The sequence below is a fragment of the Agelaius phoeniceus genome, chromosome 16 (assembly GCF_051311805.1).
Source record: "Agelaius phoeniceus isolate bAgePho1 chromosome 16, bAgePho1.hap1, whole genome shotgun sequence".
In the NCBI taxonomy this organism is placed as follows: Eukaryota; Metazoa; Chordata; class Aves; order Passeriformes; family Icteridae; genus Agelaius; species Agelaius phoeniceus.
This window is the reverse complement of record NC_135280.1, coordinates 14,811,432-14,828,117: the sequence shown is the minus strand read 5'-3', so window position 1 is coordinate 14,828,117 and position 16,686 is coordinate 14,811,432. Positions and strand designations below refer to the sequence as shown.

Genomic DNA, 16,686 nt, shown 5'->3' with positions numbered 1-16,686 from the left:
CTGTGGAGATCTCCTCCACCTGCAGCACTCACACCTGGAATTTTGGGGTATTTTCCTGTTGGAACCCAGGACATTCCTCTGGCTGCCCTGGAGGACTCAAGACTCTGGCAGGGGGCTCAGAGACCTTGGCATGGAGTCAGAAACACCAAAAACATCTTTGGCTTTGATTTTAGCCCATGAAAACAACTCCCAACTTTATGTGAAGATTTACAAGCCACAAGAGTCTGAGTAGAATGATAGTGAATTTGTCACAGGGTGAAAAAGTAGAATTTTGGGGATTTGGAATGGGGGTTCAAGAGGCAAGATGGAGGAATCTGGGTGTGTCCTGTCCTTCTTCTTCTTGTCCTCCATCTTCTGCTGGGATGGTGCCACTTCTGGATTGGTTTAGAGACAGACTGTCTAACATAGGTGATAGGTACTGGAAAATTATTGTAAATAAAGTACAGGTAGTTTTTGGTATAAAAAGCCAACACCACCCAAGGGTGGTCAGGGTGCCACAACCCGACCTGCAGGACAGATCTCAGCAGGTCAGAGAAAGAATGGAACAGATAAGAGAAAATAAACAACCTTGGAGAGCAGAACTGAGGAATCTCAACTTCTTCTTCAGTCAAGGGGCTGGGAAAAAGAGACTTTCCAACACCTTGGGGTCATCTCAATCACAGAAACACGAGATTTTCCCTGCTGGTAGAAATTCCTCTGCTCTGTACAGGAGCTTTCTGGACTGACCCCAGCAGCTCCATGGATGTCTGGAGGCAGGAACACCTCCATGCTCAGCAGGGCTCCAGGAGCCTCAGTTTGTGGTATTTAAGTGTGTTCTCAAATGCCAAATGTGACATTTCCAAATTATCCCTCAATTGTTGCCACTGAAGCATAAAAACGTATTTAAACAAACAACTTCAAGGATGGTTTGGAAACATTAACAGGAATATAAGTTACGCTGAGATGGTTTTAATCCAAATTTAATTGTTTGTCTCAAGTGTTCCAGATTTCCTGTCGCTCCCTAAGTGCTCAAAGGCTTCAGCAGCCACCATGCTCTGCTCTAAACATTTATTTGTTTAATGAACTTCAAGAGGGTTCTTCCTCCACCCTCCAAGCCTTTGTTTCTAGTTTCTGTTCCTCTGATGACAAGGGAAACCTGTTCTCACCCTTCCAAACACGGCTCAGGGGCAGGAGGCAGGGTTAAATCAAGAAAGAAGAAAAGGTTTAGAGCCTGGCTGCTGCTCAGGTGAAACACACACCTGGGTGGAGCCACCCTGGGGACAGAGCCCAGTGCCACCACAGAGCCACCCCGGGCTGAACCCCTGCAGAACAGGGACAGGAGCCTGCCCAGGGTTTGGAGCTGATCTGAACAAAAAAACAAAAAAAACCCCAAGACAATCAAACACCCCAGGAGGTCACATACCAAGGATGAGGCATTTGAAGATGCTGAATGTTTGCCTGCTGTGGCAAAGCTCCCTGCAGCAAACACAGGCATTCCTGTGATGGAGCTGTTGGGTTCCACAGGCTGCCCAGGCTCAGAAATCCAGCATTTCTAAGTGTGTGAATCCAGGATTTCTGGGGTTTGCTTCCCTGTGCTCCCCTCCAGGTTGGAAAGCAGCACAAAACACCCATGGCACATCCCAGACTGAATCATGGCCTGGCACACTCACCCTCCCACAGCACAATGTACAGGCTGTAACTGATCCATGGATTACAGCCAGAGAATCACTGAATTATCTGTGTGGGAAGGGACCTTAAATCCCATCCAGTGCCACCCCTGCCATGGCAGGGACACCTCCCACTGTCCCAGGTGCTCCAAGCCCTGCCCAGCCTGGCCTTGGGCACTGCCAGGGATCCAGGGGCAGCCCCAGCTGCTCTGGGCACCCTGTGCCAGGGCCTGCCCACCCTCACAGGGAACAATTCCTAATTCCCAATATCCCATCCAGCCCTGCCCTCTGGCAGTGGCAGCCATTCCCTGTGTCCTGTCCCTCCTTCCCTTGTCCCCAGTCCCTCTCCAGCTCTCCTGGAGCCCCTTCAGGCCCTGCAAGGGGCTCTGAGGTGTCCCTGGAGCCTTCTCCTCTCCAGGTGAGCACCCCCAGCTCTCCCAGCCTGGCTCCAGAGGGGCTCCAGCCCTGGGGCTCCCCTGGGCTCTCTCAGCAGCTCCAGGTCCCTCCTGTGCTGGGGCAGGGAGCTGCTGCTCTCAGCTGTAAATGCTGGGATTCTGGGGGACACAGGGAGCTGGAGGTGCAAACAGCAGCAGCTGAGCAGGACAGAAGGAACCTGCCTGGCCCAGCCCTGCTGTGTCTGTCACCCTGGCAAAACTGAGCTTATTGTACCACAAACAAGCCTGAACCAGAGCCCAGCAAAGCATAAAGAGTCATTTCTTTTTTAGAGCTGCTTCAGGTTATTCCCCTCCCTTTGGCACCTCCTCAGGCAGCTCCAGAAAGGGCTGTTTGTGTGAAGGACACACAGCAGACTGCCAGAGAGGGAAAAGGAGCCCAGGAGGGATCAAAGGCTCAGAGGAGAGTCCTGGAGCAAGGGAGAGGAGGCTGAGATGCCATGCATAGTTTGGGAAGCCCAGGACCTGAGGGACTGGAAGCTCTGGGCATGAAGGCATCAGCACAGCAAGCAAAGAGCCCATGGCACTCCCCAGGCAGGGCAGAGCCTGGATCTGCTCCATGGCTCTGCAGGTGTGTGCCAGGCTGGCAGGCAAGGCCTGCCCTGCACAGGGACCCAGCTCTGTGCCACCTCCCTCAGCCATGGTGCCACCATGGGATGGTGCTCACACAGCCTGGAGGAGCAGCTCAGGGCACAGGAGAATTCCCTGCTGCACACCAAGGACCCTCCTGCTCCAAACCAAGGTGTCCAGAACTCCCCTATTGCACACCCAGACCTCCAGCACGCTCCTGTTCAGAACCAAAGCTTCCAAAATTCCCCATGGACCCTTCAGGGAAGGTTCCACAAACCCTGCTCTGCTCTGTGCACCCTCCCTGCCAGGACAGTGGTCCCAAAGCTCCAAGCAGCCACAGAGGACTAGCTGGTTGCTGCATCCATGCAGCAAGCACAGGGAAAAAATTCCACAAGGATATCCAAATTTTGGTTTTCCCCCCAGCTGTAAACTCCTCACACACACACACACCCAGTGAGCAGGGTGAAGAACAGCCACTCCCTTGGAAAAACAGGGAATATGGCCAGGCAAAAGGGAGCCAACAGCTGCCTCTTCATCCCTGGCCAGCCAAGGGCAGCCCTGGGACACTGACAGGACACAGGACATCCCCAGCAGCCTCTCCAGCCAGGCTGGGGCTGGCTGTCACTCCCCCATCAGGGACTTTCAGTGCAGAATTCTCCAAGCAGAGCCCCTGCTTTCTGTGTTTGCTGGGGATTTTGTGCTGTGTTTGTTTGGGATATGGGATGGCAGAGCAGCCCCTGTGCCCACAGCAGCCTCACCCTTTGCTCCCTGCCCCCAGCAGCTGCTTCTCTCTAAAGGCTTTGGGCTCTGGAGTTGTGCACATCCTGCTGGAGCCCAGCTCCCCCTGCTCTCTGGCAGATGGATTTTCCACAGCCAGGCCCTGCCAGATGACGCAGCTCCCACAGCAGCTCCTCTGCCTCTCCTCCTCCTCAGGGGACAGGAGGAAGCAGGAACAGGCTGAGGAGCCCTTCCAGCAGCAGCAGTGACTCAAACACAACACAACAGCCCTGGCATTTCACCACGGGACACTGCACAGAGGGAACGGGAGCTCTTTCTTCTGGAAATCTACAATGTGTTATTAAAAAGAATATTAAAAATAAATAAATTGGGGTGCTCTGAGGCTGTTCACCATGCTGCCAAACAGGGAAACAGCCTGGAAACAAAGCTGTAACCCCCCTTGGGACACTGACAGGACACAGGACATCCCCAGAGCTGTCACCAGCCCATGCCATGCAGAGCTGGGACACACCAGGACACACAAAGGAACTCAGGAATTCATGCTTGTGTGCCCAGCACACAAATTCCCAGCAAAAACCACTGTCCCTCAGTGCTTCAGCTTCAACAGGATCACAGAATGTGGGAACAGGGAGCAAAGGCACTTTGGTCACTCTGGCATTCCTGGGAAAAGGGGATTTGCTGTGGCAATGCAAGGAGCTGGATGGGAGAAGTCTCCCAACAGCCTCCACCATTCCCTGCTTTAAGAGAAGTTTTCTCCATAGAGAGGGAAAAATCCTGACCAAAATCAGGAATAAAGTGCCTGGACCAAGGCCACGCCATGAGCAGTGCTGGAGCCCCATCCCTGACCCACTGGGGTCTGTCTCAGGCTGGAAGGTGAGGCTGGGGGTGTTTATTCTATTTAATCTGTCAGAGCTGGGGCAGTTCTCTGCTGTCCATGGGCAGTTTTCTCTTTATCTCTCCCCCAGCCAATCCTCCCTGCAGGAGATCTCTGCTGTCCATGGCCACTGAGTGTCCCTGCAGGGCTGATCCAATTCCAGCATCCCATGGGGAGATGCTGCATTGCCCAGGGCAGGAGCCAAGCATTCCTACCTGGATCCAATGTGAGCCTGGCACAGCCCAGCAGCCTTTGCCCAGTGCATTGCCAGAGGAGCAGCTTCTGCTGCCCTGCATGGCCGGAGGGAGCCCAGGCCCATCTCCAGCAGCCCTGGAGCTGCAGAGGAAAACTCCCCCCTTGTGCAGGATCCCTGCTCCAGCAGAGCCACAGCTGGCACTGCAGGAGGGCTGAGCCCCCATGGGATGGGGCTGTGCCACCCCCTGACACACAGGGGGCAGGGCATGGTCTCACTCTGTCAGTGGTTTTTCTTTTTGTACTATTGCATTTGTATTCATTTTTAGTTTTCCTAGTAAAGAACTGTTATTCCTGCTCCCATATCTTTGTCTGAGAGCCCCTTAATTTCAAAATGACAATAATTCAGAGGGAGGGTTTTCCATTTTCCATTCCAGGGGAGGCTCCTGCCCTCCCTCAGCAGACACCTGGCTGTTCACACCAAGACAGGCTCTCCCATCCTCAGTTCCCTGGAGGAAAAGCCCAGGCCAGCCCCAGAAGCAGGAGAGCTGTGTGCCAGGGAAGGATCCACCACCACTCACAGGGATTTGGGCTCTCCAGCTGCTCTCCCCATGGAGCCAACACCAAGCATCCAGCACAGCACTAGTGCCACCTGGCAGGAATTGTCCCCATGGCTCTCCTTTGTCCTGTCCCCTCCTCCTCCCTCCCCCACAACACACAGCACCATTGATAACTTCCTCTGCCCCACACCAGCTCCAGCAAAAGCTCTCCAGGGAAGGGGAAGCCTTCAGAACCCAAAATTTGGGGAGAAGAGACCATTCCTGCAGAGCTGTGAGCCATGCAGGAGCCCAGGCTGGCACTGCCATGGCTCCATGGCACCTTCAGGGCTGCTCCTTGGCCTTGAAAGTTTTGGGATCCCAGGACAAGGTTCCTGCCAGGCACCACTGATGTGAGCTGGGACTCCCCTGTGAATACAGAGCCCTCTTTCAGCCTGGAGCTGTCTGCTGCCACCAGCACATCAAAGGCCTCCAGCACAAGGACATGGAGTCATTCCAGAGGCCATGGAGATGCCCCAGGGCTGGAGCCCCTCTGCTCTGGAGCCAGGCCAGGAGAGCTGGGGGTGCTCACCTGGAGAGGAGAAGGCTCCAGGGACACCTCAGAGCCCCTGCCAGGGCCTGAAGGGGCTCCAGGAGAGCTGGAGAGGGACTGGGGACAAGGCATGGATTGACAGGACACAGGGAATGGCTCCCACTGCCAGAGGGCAGGGCTGGATGGGATATTGGGAATTAGGAATTGTTCCCTGGCAGGGTGGGCAGGCCCTGGCACAGGGTGCCCAGAGCAGCTGGGGCTGCCCCTGGATCCCTGGCAGTGCCCAAGGCCAGGCTGGGCAGGGCTGGGAGCACCTGGGACAGTGGGAGGTGTCCCTGCCATGGCTGGGGTGGCACTGGGTGGGCTTTAAGGTCCCTTCACACACAAATATTGGAAGATCCAAAGCACAGACACACGAGGATATGAACAATCAGTGATTCTGAGAGCAGCTGAGGAGATCCCTGATGTTCCTCCCCCTTTGGCTGCAGCCCTGCCTCTGCTGGGAGGCCTCAGGCCTGGACCTAAAGCATCAGCCCCAGCACCACCCCACGAGTGGGAAGGGGACTGAAAAAGGCCAAGATTTGAAAGTGGACAATGAAAGCTGAGAGGAGCTTTAGGGGCTCTGCCTGACGTGGGACAATGAGGGGAGCACCATGTCCTGCACCCTGGGCTGGCTCAGCAACAGCTGCACTGCAGATGTCCCAAAAACCTCATCAGGAGAGCAGCTCAGAGCCCACCCAGAACAGCCCAGAGACCACCCAGAGCATGGACTGCACCCTGAAAGGAGCTGGGAATGCTTCTGGCACTGGGAGAGGCACTGCAGGTACAAAACACACAAATCCCCAAGGGCAGAGTCCCTCTGTGTGTCCACAGGCACCTGCACATGGGGACAAGGCCTGGGAGCAGCCCCAGGGTCTGCTCTGGGCCCTCCTGACCAAACACACCTGGAAGGGTCCAGGGGAGGGAACAGGGCTCTCACTCCTCAGCAATTCTCATTTTCAGCAGTTTGGGGAGGCAAAACCTCACTCAAGCCCATCTAAACCCATCACCCACATGTGCCCAGGTGGGACCTTCACAAGAACAAAGACCCTGAGGGGATGGAGGGTGTCCAGGAGAGGGAACAGAGCTGGGAAGGGGCTGGAGCACCAGGAGGGGCTGAGGGAGCTGGGAAGGGGCTCAGCCTGGAGAAAAGGAGGCTCAGGGGGGCCCTTGTGGCTCTGCACAGCTCCTGACAGGAGGGGACAGCTGGGGGATGTTGGGCTGTGCTCCAGGGAACAGGGACAGGACAAGGGGGAATGGCCCCAAGCTGTGCCAGGGGAGGATCAGGGTGGATATTGGGAAAATTCCTTCATGGAAGGGTGGTCAGGCCCTGGCACAGCTGCCCAGGGCAGTGGAGGGTCCCCATCCCTGGAAGAGTTCACACAAGATGTGGCTGGGGCACTGGGGACACCTTTCAGGGGTGGCCCTGGCAGTGATGGAGCAGAGATGGAGCCCAGAGCTCCTCAGTTTGTCCCTGACTCCCAGCCCAGTAGAACCAGTCTGGCAGCTTTGTACCTCCCTTCTCCACAGGTGCCTGAATTCACACAAGCACACAGAGGGAAGGGCTCCCAGGGCTCAGCAGGGCCGGGAACCCACACAGGAATGATGGAAAGATGGAGCCAGGCATGAGGAACAGGGAGAAGCAAGCCATGCTTCACTGCCAGCAGATCCCCAGAGCTGGAACAATGTTGGTTCATTGCTGTTCAGGCTCCATTCCTAGAGAAAACGTTGGCACCATGGCAGAGGGGATGCTGAGGGTGGCCCAGCAGGAGCTCTCCCTGCCCAAGCAGCTGAGGCTAAAGGGAAGTCATTTGTTTTGCAAAATTCCAAAGGCAGGAATTAAGAAAAAAAAAAAAAAAAAGCCCCTGGGTTCCAAGCAGATCATTCCTCTGATGATGAGCAGCAAACGAAAGTCAAACAGGAATAAAGAGCAGAGGGATTCTGTGGGCAATTGTAATGATTATCAATTATTGTCTGGGCTGTTACATAATGCTATCAGCAGCCTGGGAATGCTTTGGGAGAGGGCTCTGTGGGCAAGAGCAGCTCCAAATGAGCCCTGTCTTGTGGTGCACTATCATATTCCAGTTAATTATGGTGACCCAAATCCAATTTTAATCAATCACAGCCTCAGGAAATACTCTGCTCCTGGGAGGAAGCTTCTTGTGAATGCACCTCTCTTCTCTCAGTATTTACAGGGGATTATAAAGGAGAGGGAGAAGGAATTTCACACAGGCAGACAGTGACAGGACAAGGAGGAATGGGTTTGAACTGAGAGATTTATATTGGATATTACAGAGAGATTCTGCCCTGGCAGGGTGGGCAGGCCCTGGCACAGGGTGCCCAGAGCAGCTGGGGCTGCCCCTGGATCCCTGGCAGTGCCCAAGGAGAGACTGGAGCAGCCTGGGACAGTGGGAGGTGTCCCTGCCATGGCACTGGATGGGCTTTAAGGTCTTTCCAGACCCCTGAGAACCCTCAGATGGTCCCTTGGCTGCTGCTGGGGCTCCTGTGGCACAGCACGTGGCAGCTCTGCAGAGGTGGGGCTGAGGCTTCCCCTGGGTAACCAGGGCTGCTTCACTTGCAGGAATGAGCTGCAATTCCAGAGGAACACAACCAACCTTGATCAAAACCAATCCCAGCATGGGTGGGGTTGGAAGGGACCCTAAATCCCATCCAGTGCCACCCCAGCCATGGCAGGGACACCTCCCACTGTCCCAGGCTGCTCCAAGCCCTGCCCAGCCTGGCCTTGGGCACTGCCAGGGATCCAGGGGCAGCCCCAGCTGCTCTGGGCACCCTGTGCCAGGGCCTGCCCACCCTCCCAGGGAACAATTCCTAATTCCCAATATCCCATCCAGCCCTGCCCTCTGGCAGTGGCAGCCATTCCCTGTGTCCTGTCAATCCATCCCTTGTCCCCAGTCCCTCTCCCAAAAATCCACCCCCCACTCCACATTCCCTGCCCTCTCAACCTGCAGGAACCAGGCAGAATGAAAAGGTTGATTTAATAAACTGGGAGCTGGGATAAAATTACCCCCAGCACCCTCCTGCCAGCCCACACAGACAAACCCAGCCTTTGAGCATTCACAGTCCTGCAGGCTCCATCCCTCCAGGACAAGCATCCCTCCATCTGATCCCAGCCACAAACACATCAGCAGAGCTCTGCCCAGCTCTGAACTGCTCCCAGCCCTCCCCACCACTCCCAGGAGGCCTCCCAGGAGCTTAAAGCCAAACCCAAGCAGAAGCAGCTAAAAAAACCCAGGAGCACAGAAATCATCTCTTCCTTGGAGGCTTTTGGGATATTTATAAGTGAATCAAGTGAGCTGAAAATGGAATTTGCAAAGCAGCCACCACCTCGCCCAAAATTACACAAAATATGTTGGCTTGGAAGCCTTTTCCTCTCTGAAGGAGAAAGAAAAACTCCTGTCTTGGAGCTCCTGGAGCACACAGACCTGTTATTTATTGATGGTGGTGAAAGCCCTTTGAAGAGGGAGGAGAGGAGGGAGGAGGAGAGGAAAGGGCTCCCACCCAATCTCCCAAAACCCACAAATTCCCTGCCATGATTTTCTTTGGGGGAAAAAAAACTGGGCCCTTGGTCAAAGCAAGCAAAATATTCCAGATTTGTTGTTGTTCCAAAGCACACAGGGGTGTCCACAGGCACCTCCTGCACAGCCAGAGCATCCCCCAGTGCCATCCCAGCCCCTCTCCACAGCAGGAACCAAATTCCAGGAGCTGGACTTGCTGCTCCTTCCAGGCCAGGATATTCCATGCAGTTAAACAGCAATTAAAGCCTCTGGAAGGTGCAGCAGCAGCAGCACAGTTGGAGGCAATTTAAGCCTCACTGGCCTGTGAAAGCATGAGAGGTAATTTTAGCAATCTCTTCATAAAACCAGCATTTCCTCTGCTCAAACTGGGTAAGAACCATGAGAAAATGGAAAAACAAAAAACAAAAAAGGGGTTTCCTCATGACAGAGATCATTAGATTTCACAGGGAAGTGGGACAAAACCAAGGGGAAGAGGGAGGACATCCCCAATCAGCTGCAAGGCCAGCATGGCCAAGGGAGATGGAAGGAGAGAGCCCTGGATCCAATCCCCACCTCCCCAGGACCCATCAGAGGGGAGCAGGAACAGCAGCCTGGCATCACCACAGGGGGAACCTCTAAAAAGCTGCAGTTTGACACCATCCAGACTCCATTACAGGAAATAACTGCCAGCTTTTCAGATTGTTTTACTCAAAAATAAAAAGCAAGTGCAGGATTCTTTGCAGCTGCTGGAGTGATCCCTGCCAGCCCCAAAATGGGATTTGTTCTGCAGCTCTCAGCTCAGGCTGGGCACCCCATTCCAAAAGGCTGAGAAAAGTACAAAAACCTGATAAAACCCCTGAGGAACCATCCCCAGAGGGAAAGTTAAAGGCTGAATATGGAGAGCTCAGCTGAGGATGAGCTGATGTGGTGGCAGGACAGGTATTGAGGGATGGAAATGTTAAAGAAAGCAAAATAAATCACACTGAAATGAAGCTCAAACTGATCATCCAGAGGGGAAAAAAAACAAAAGGCTGAAGATCCCTTGGAACAGGAGCCTCTGGAAGTGAGTGAGACAAACTCTGGGATTTCTCTTAATTGAGCCAAGGCAGTGAGATCATGTGGTGCAAGAGGCTTTTCCTTCTCCAATTGTCTGTTAGATCAAAACAGAAAAGGAAAAACAACCCAAGGTGCCAGCAGGATGCTTGTCCTCAGCCTCACAAACAATCCATTCTCCTCTGAGCCTGCTGGAAATAAATCCAGGGAGAAGAGCCTTGGGCTCTGTCACCTCAGCCAGCCAGACACAATGCAGGGCTACAGGAAAATTTGATTTTGGAATAAAAATTTAAACCAAAAGTGGTTGCACAATGGCTTTAGGTTCTGTGCAACGCCCAGAAGTGCAAGACACAACCCCTCCTGCTTTGCAAGGTGACATAAAAGTGACACCAAGTGTGTCCCCAGCTCCCTGCTCGCTGTTTAAGCCAATCTTACTCCATCCTTCTGTCCCAGCCAGTGGCTCCAGGGAGCAGCAGATCCCAGAGAAATGCAGGGAAAAGGGGGAGGAAGGAGACAATACCAACACAGCACCCCTGGCAGCTGCCTCCCAGGTGGTTTGGGAGCAGTCCAGGGAGTTTGGGTGAAAAATCAAGTGGTTCTCAAGGAAAGTTAAGTTGTCCTCAAGACCTTTCTGTCCCACATCTTGTTTGTAAATCCATGGAGCATATCAGGGGTCCATGGCAGCAAAACAATCTGTGTTGGACACACACCCTCCTGGGAGAGGCTGTGGGGACCATCCCAAGGCTGTCCCTTCCCTTGGCTCAGGTGTCACCCCCAGCACCACCTCCCCTCACCCCTTGGAAGATGAAGGCACTGCCAAGAGCTCAATCCCTATCAGCTGCTGTTATCTCTGCAGATCAAAACAAACTGCCTTTATCTCTGCCCTGATCTCTTCCCCATGCCAGCAGCACGGCCACAGAGCTCTCCCATCAGCCCTCCAACACCCCAGCTGCTTAAGCAAAACCCCATCCCAATCCCATTTTTTATCCCCATGGAGAGAAAAACACCCAATTCACCCGACCAGAAACCCCCAATTCCACGGTGTTTATGGAATAAACGCCAGCTGGTGCCTTCCCTTTGACATTTAGCTAATAATTGTTGCAGCCAAACGAGCTGACAGTGCTCACTCAGCAGCCCATGAATGCCTCTGGTGTTTGACTGAGCGCTAAAGACAACACTTGCTGCTCTCCAGCTCCTCATCCATGTGGATACACACACACACAGCCCCTCCCGCAGCCCTCTCCAGCCTCGGGAATCAGCTGCTGCTCCTGCTTCAATTTAGCCATTTGTTCCACCCCTGTGGACAGCAGGGCAGGAGGAAAGGAAGGAGGCACCTCCAGCAAGGGGCTGGAATTTGTTCCTCATTAAGTGCCCTCTGTGGTTACCCAGGCAGCCATCACACCCCGACCCCTGTCTCAGCACCCATGGTTGTGGCACAACCTTTATTGACACCTTCAGGGTCCCATTTAGTCCCCTGAGCACTGTTTTACCCACTGGGGATGTTCCTGCCCTTTAACTCCCCCCTGAGCTGAGCTCCATTTTCCAGAAGCCCCACTTTGGGCCCAAGTTCAGCTGCTTCACAAAAAATGGGTCAAGGAACTCCTCCAGAACTCCTCCCGTTATTAGTCCACACATCAGGGGGCTCAGGCTGGATTTTGGGAAAGGTTCATCCCCAGAGGGTGCTGGCACTGCCCAGGCTCCCCAGGGAATGGGCACAGCCCCGAGGCTGCCAGAGCTCCAGGAGTGCTTGGACAGGGATGCCCAGGGTGGGATTGCTGGGGGGTCTGTGCAGGGCCAGGGGCTGGACTCTGTGATTCTTGTGGGACTAAATGGGACCCTGAAGGTGTAAATAAAGGTTGTGCCACAACCAGAACTGGGGTGCTGTGAGAGAGGGGTCAGGGTGTGATGGCTGCCTGGGTAATCACAGAGGAACAAATATGATCTGCTGGGAGCTTACAGACACAATCACCAACCCCTTCTCCTCCTCCCTCAGCGTGCCCTGGTCCTTTCCAAGCTGCAGACTCACACCAAGTCCTCCTGCACACACAGGCATCCCCTTTCCTCCTGTGCCAGTCCCCTGGAGCGCCCAGGACCTGCTGGCCCAGGCACTGCCACACCAACCTCCCCAAGGTGCTCAGCCCCCAGCTGCCCTGCGTGCCAGGAGCTGCCCGTGCCAGCCTCCTGCTGAAGAGAAATGGCTTTGCAAAGCATCCTTTAGGGCAGCACAGGCTGTGCTCAGCAGGAGGGAACAGGGAGCTGCAGAGAGCCCCTTCCCAGCCAGATCCATGTGGACACCATGCAATGGCACAAACACTCCAGGGACACCCCCTGAGCTTCAGAGTGACCTTAGCAGCCCACAGCCCCACGCCAGGCCATGCTCTGAGGTGTTTTCCTGGCTCAGTGAGGCCCCTCTGGAGCTCTGGCCCCATCCCCACGCCAGCACCGGGCACTGCTGGGCTGAGCTGCACCCCCAGAGCCACCTGCCATGTCCCTGCCACCTCCTGTCCCCATTTCCCACGTCCTTGGGCTGCTCCTGCCAAGGGACACGGAGGAACACAGTCCCCAGGGAGGTGGCACAGGAGCCTCCATGGACTGTCTGCTGCTGCCTCCTCTGCTGGGGACAGCAGTGGGACACGGCCGCGGCACAGGGAACCTGGCAGGACAGGACAGGGTAGAAGAGAGGATTTAGGAACAAAACCTCTCTGCTGGCACAGGCAGGAGTAGCCGAGGTACCTGAGCTCACACCTTGAGACCCCCTGCACACACTGTGCCCCCTCAGCAACACAAAGAAGTTCCCTGTCTCCACTCTGCAGGGCTGTTTTTCTGAAATAAATGCCTTTGTTTTATCTTTGAGAGGTGTTTCGAGCAGGAGGACAGGGATAAAAAGCCCCCCTCCACCGAAAGCCTCCTTCACACATGATTTGCTTTGTCATGGCACTTAAATACCCGCGCAGCAGCCAGGGATGGAGAACGAGAGCAGACCTGGGCAGGCACAGGGAAACTTCACAGCAATACCTGCGTTCCTTAAAAAAATAAATCTTCTTTTCCTGGTAGCGATGCCAGCCCAGGCCAATGCATGAAACACCAACAGATCCATCTCCGTGCCCTGGTGAGCGCTGCCGGAGCTTGCTCCATTTTGGATCAGCCCAGGCAGCTTCAAATTACATCGCTGTGATCTGCTGCAGGGGAACACCGGCTGGCCAGGGCACAGAGCAGCAGCAAAGGGGAAAATGCACATTGAGGCTGTCAGAGCCCGACAAGCGAGGCAGCAGGGAGCCAGGGAATGGCCTGGGCTGGGAAGGCCCTGAAGGATCCCCTCGCTCCAAGCCGCTGCCACGGGCAGGGATGCTCCCGTTATGGGGTGACCACGGTCGGCAAGGGGGGCACGGAGCAGCCCCGGGATGTGCCCGGGATGTCCCCGTGCCCAGGCGAGCCCCGAGGCGGCAGCGATGGAGAACAAAGAGCTGCGGGCTCCCGGCGGCTCCGGCTCCTCCCGGGCGCAGCGGGGGCCGCTCGGGCCAGCGTGCCCTTCACCCGGGGCGATGCCAGCGCTGTCCTTGGGGACACGGGCGCTCTGCAAGGGCCGCAGCCCGGACAGAAGCCACCATCACCCTCACCCTGGGGCGGCGGGGCCACCGGGCACCAGGCGGTGTCGCCCCCCCGGTGCCCCGGCCCGGAGGCAGCACCGGGGCCCACGGTGGGCAGGTGCGGTGCCCGGTGCTCACCTGCTCGGCGCCGTAGGCCGTGGCGAACTGCACGAACTCCTCCACACGCACGAAGCCATCGCCGTCGCGGTCCAGGGCGTCGAAGACCGGCCGGAGGCGCGGCTCCTCCTCGGGCGGGGGCTCGGCGGAGCGCTCCGGGCCCGGGCTGCCCCCGGCCTGCCCCGGGCACCAGGGCGGCGGCCCCGCGCCGGCAGCGGCGGCATCAAGGGCCCAGAGGTCCAGATCCAGCTCCGGGCCCAGCTCTGCCTCCTGTTCCAGCTCCGGGTCCGGCTCCAGCTCCAGCTCGGGCTCCGGGCTCAGATCTGCCTCCTCCTGTTCCAGCTCCGGCTCCGGGAACAGGTCCAGCTCTGGCTCCGGTTCTGGTTCCAGCTCCGGCTCCGGTTCCCGTTGCAAGTCCAGGTCCGGCTCCGGTTCCAGGTCCAGCTCGGGTTCTAGGTCCAGCATTGGCTCCGGTTCTGGTTCCAGCTCCGGTTCTGGTTCCAGCTCCGGCTCCGGTTCCCGTTGCAAGTCCAGGTCCGGCTCCGGTTCCAGGTCCAGCTCTGGCTCCGGTTCTGGTTCCAGCTCCGGCTCCGGTTCCCGTTGCAAGTCCAGGTCCGGCTCCGGTTCCAGGTCCAGCTCGGGTTCCAGGTCCAGCTCTGGCTCCGGTTCTGGTTCCAGCTCCGGTTCCGGCTCCGGTTCCAGCTCCGGCTCGGGCCCCGGTCCCGGCCCCCGGGGCAGCGGGGGCTCGGTCCCAGGCGGACGCGGCTCCATCTTCAGCGCCGGCGCTCCGCGCCCGCCGCCGCCCGCCCCGGGCCATGCCCCGCGGCCATGCCCCGCTCACATCGGGGCGGTGCCGGTGCCGGTGCGGTCTCCGCGGCACTCACGGCTTTGTGCGAAGAACGCCGGCCCCGCCCGCCGCCACCGGGGGCGGCCCCGCCGGTCCCGCCCTGCCCGGGGAGCGGCGGCTCCGAGCGCCGGGGCCGCGGGTCCTGCCCGGGACCGGGGATTGGGGGAGGCGGCGGCGGCACCGAGGAACAACCCCGCGGGCTGCCCGCCCGCCCGCGCCGCCGCTCCGGGGCCGCCCGCGGACAAGCGGCAGCTCCAGCCCGGCCGCCGCCGCAGTAGCCGGGGCGGTGACGTCACTCGCCTGCCGGTCCGGTTCGCCCCGCCCCTCCGCGGCGCGAGCCCGTGCCGAGGCCACGCCCCCTCCCCGGCTCGCGCGCGGCGGGGCGGGGCCGGCGGAGAGGGGCGGGGCCAGGGGAGCGCGAGCACGTGGGACCGGGGGGTGCCGTGAATGGGGACCCCCAAATCCCCCTGCTGAGAAACCGCGCTCCGGGACCTCAAACCGCGCTCCGGGACCCCAGACTGTGCTCCGGGACCCCCAAACCCAAATCGTGCTCCGGGACTCCAAACCCAAACTGCGCTCCGGGACCTGGAGTGCGGCAGCGGTGAAGATGGAGCTGCATCCACCTGGGACCAAACCCAAACCGTGCTCTGGGACCCCAAACCCAAACTGCGCTCCAGAGCCCCAATACCAAGCCATGCTCTAGGACCCCAAACCGCGCTCCGGGACCACAAACCCCTGTGGGGGGAGCCGTGCCACAGGACTGCCCAGCTGCTCCAGGTGTGAGCCCCAAATCGCCCCGGGGAGATGAGCCAGTGGGGCAGCACTGTGTGCCCCGGGATGCCTGAGCTGCTCCAGGGGGGACCTGAGCACCGGGACACCCCTGGGACCGTCAATGGGTTAATTAATTAATTAGTGCCCGTGCTTAGGGCTCACAGCCTGCAGGCTTGGTGCAGCTGCAGTCTCTGCTGGAGCACAGGGATGACCCTGCTAACACACCCCTGAGCTGGCCCAGCAGGTGGAATTACAGCCCCTGGGTATAATTAGCAGCAAACTTGATGAGCAAGAGCATCCCTGGCCCCAGTGACCCTGCCCAGGCCACGGATGTGTGTGACATCTCAGGAGCAGCCTGGCTGGGCCACAATGTCCCTGAGCACACTCAGCCCCGAGAGCCAGAGCTCAGCAGCATCCCCAGGGAGGATGTCATCCCTGTCCAGTCACCCCACTGCTGGAAGGATGGAAACCTCCACTCCAAATCCTGCTCCTCAGCACAGCCATTCCTAAAGGTGAGCGGGGCAGGAAGGGGCTCCTGGGTCTGTCCCACAGAGGGAAGCACAACGGCACCTGCCTCAGGCATCCCCTGCAAAATCCCCTGGGCAATACAATTCCCAGTTTCCAGACAGCTCAAGCTGTGGGTTCCTGCATGGATGGGGCTGGCAGGGAGAGAGGTCCCTGCAGGGCTGGAGGTGACAGCCCTGGATGGGGCTGGCAGGGAGAGAGGTCCCTGCAGGGCAGGAGGTGACAGCCCAATGCTGTGAGAGGCAGCTCTGCAGCCCTGCACGGGCTCCTGCAGCTCCAGGCTGGGCCCAGAGCTCTGTCCTTGCCCTGGTGCTGGGGACACGTGGCCAAACTCAGCTCCCTCCTCCTGGGGTGGCCACGGAGCCAGGACAGCCCTGACAGTGCCTAAGTCACCTGGTCATGGTGGAACAGTGAAATCCATGGAGCCTCCCAGAGCAGGGCTGCAGGTCAGAGATGAGGCTGCAGCTGGGCAGAAGGGCCAGCACACACCACTCAAGCACCTTCTCCAGGAGAAAACACATCCTGGGATCCAGCAAGAGGAATACTGCAGCCAGAGCCAAATCCCAAGAGCCCAGGCAAAGGATGCACCCAGATCCCAGCCCAAGCACTGCATCCCCATCCCCCTGAAGGGCTGGGCCTCTCACCAAAGCCCTCAGCACCTCCCACCACCT

The 16,686-nt window shown here is 57.6% G+C and overlaps 1 protein-coding gene across 4 annotated transcripts in view; it reads right to left on the bottom strand.

Annotated features, from left to right (window-relative positions):
* RAB11FIP3 (RAB11 family interacting protein 3) overlaps positions 1–15,013 on the bottom strand; it is an 87,476-nt gene extending 72,463 nt beyond the window's left edge. Inside the window, exons 1-2 of one of the 4 annotated variants that reach the window (XM_077187122.1) lie at positions 14,503–15,012; positions 13,894–14,424 (exon numbers count right to left, since the gene is read on the bottom strand). In XM_077187122.1, the coding sequence (XP_077043237.1) occupies positions 13,894–14,424; positions 14,503–14,643 (672 nt within the window). In that variant the 5' untranslated portion in view covers positions 14,644–15,012. Of the gene's footprint in view, positions 1–13,893 lie in introns of all 4 variants that reach the window. The other 3 variants (XM_077187123.1, XM_077187121.1, XM_054643840.2) reach the window with 3 other exon arrangements.
* Between the last annotated feature and the right edge of the window lie 1,673 nt (positions 15,014–16,686).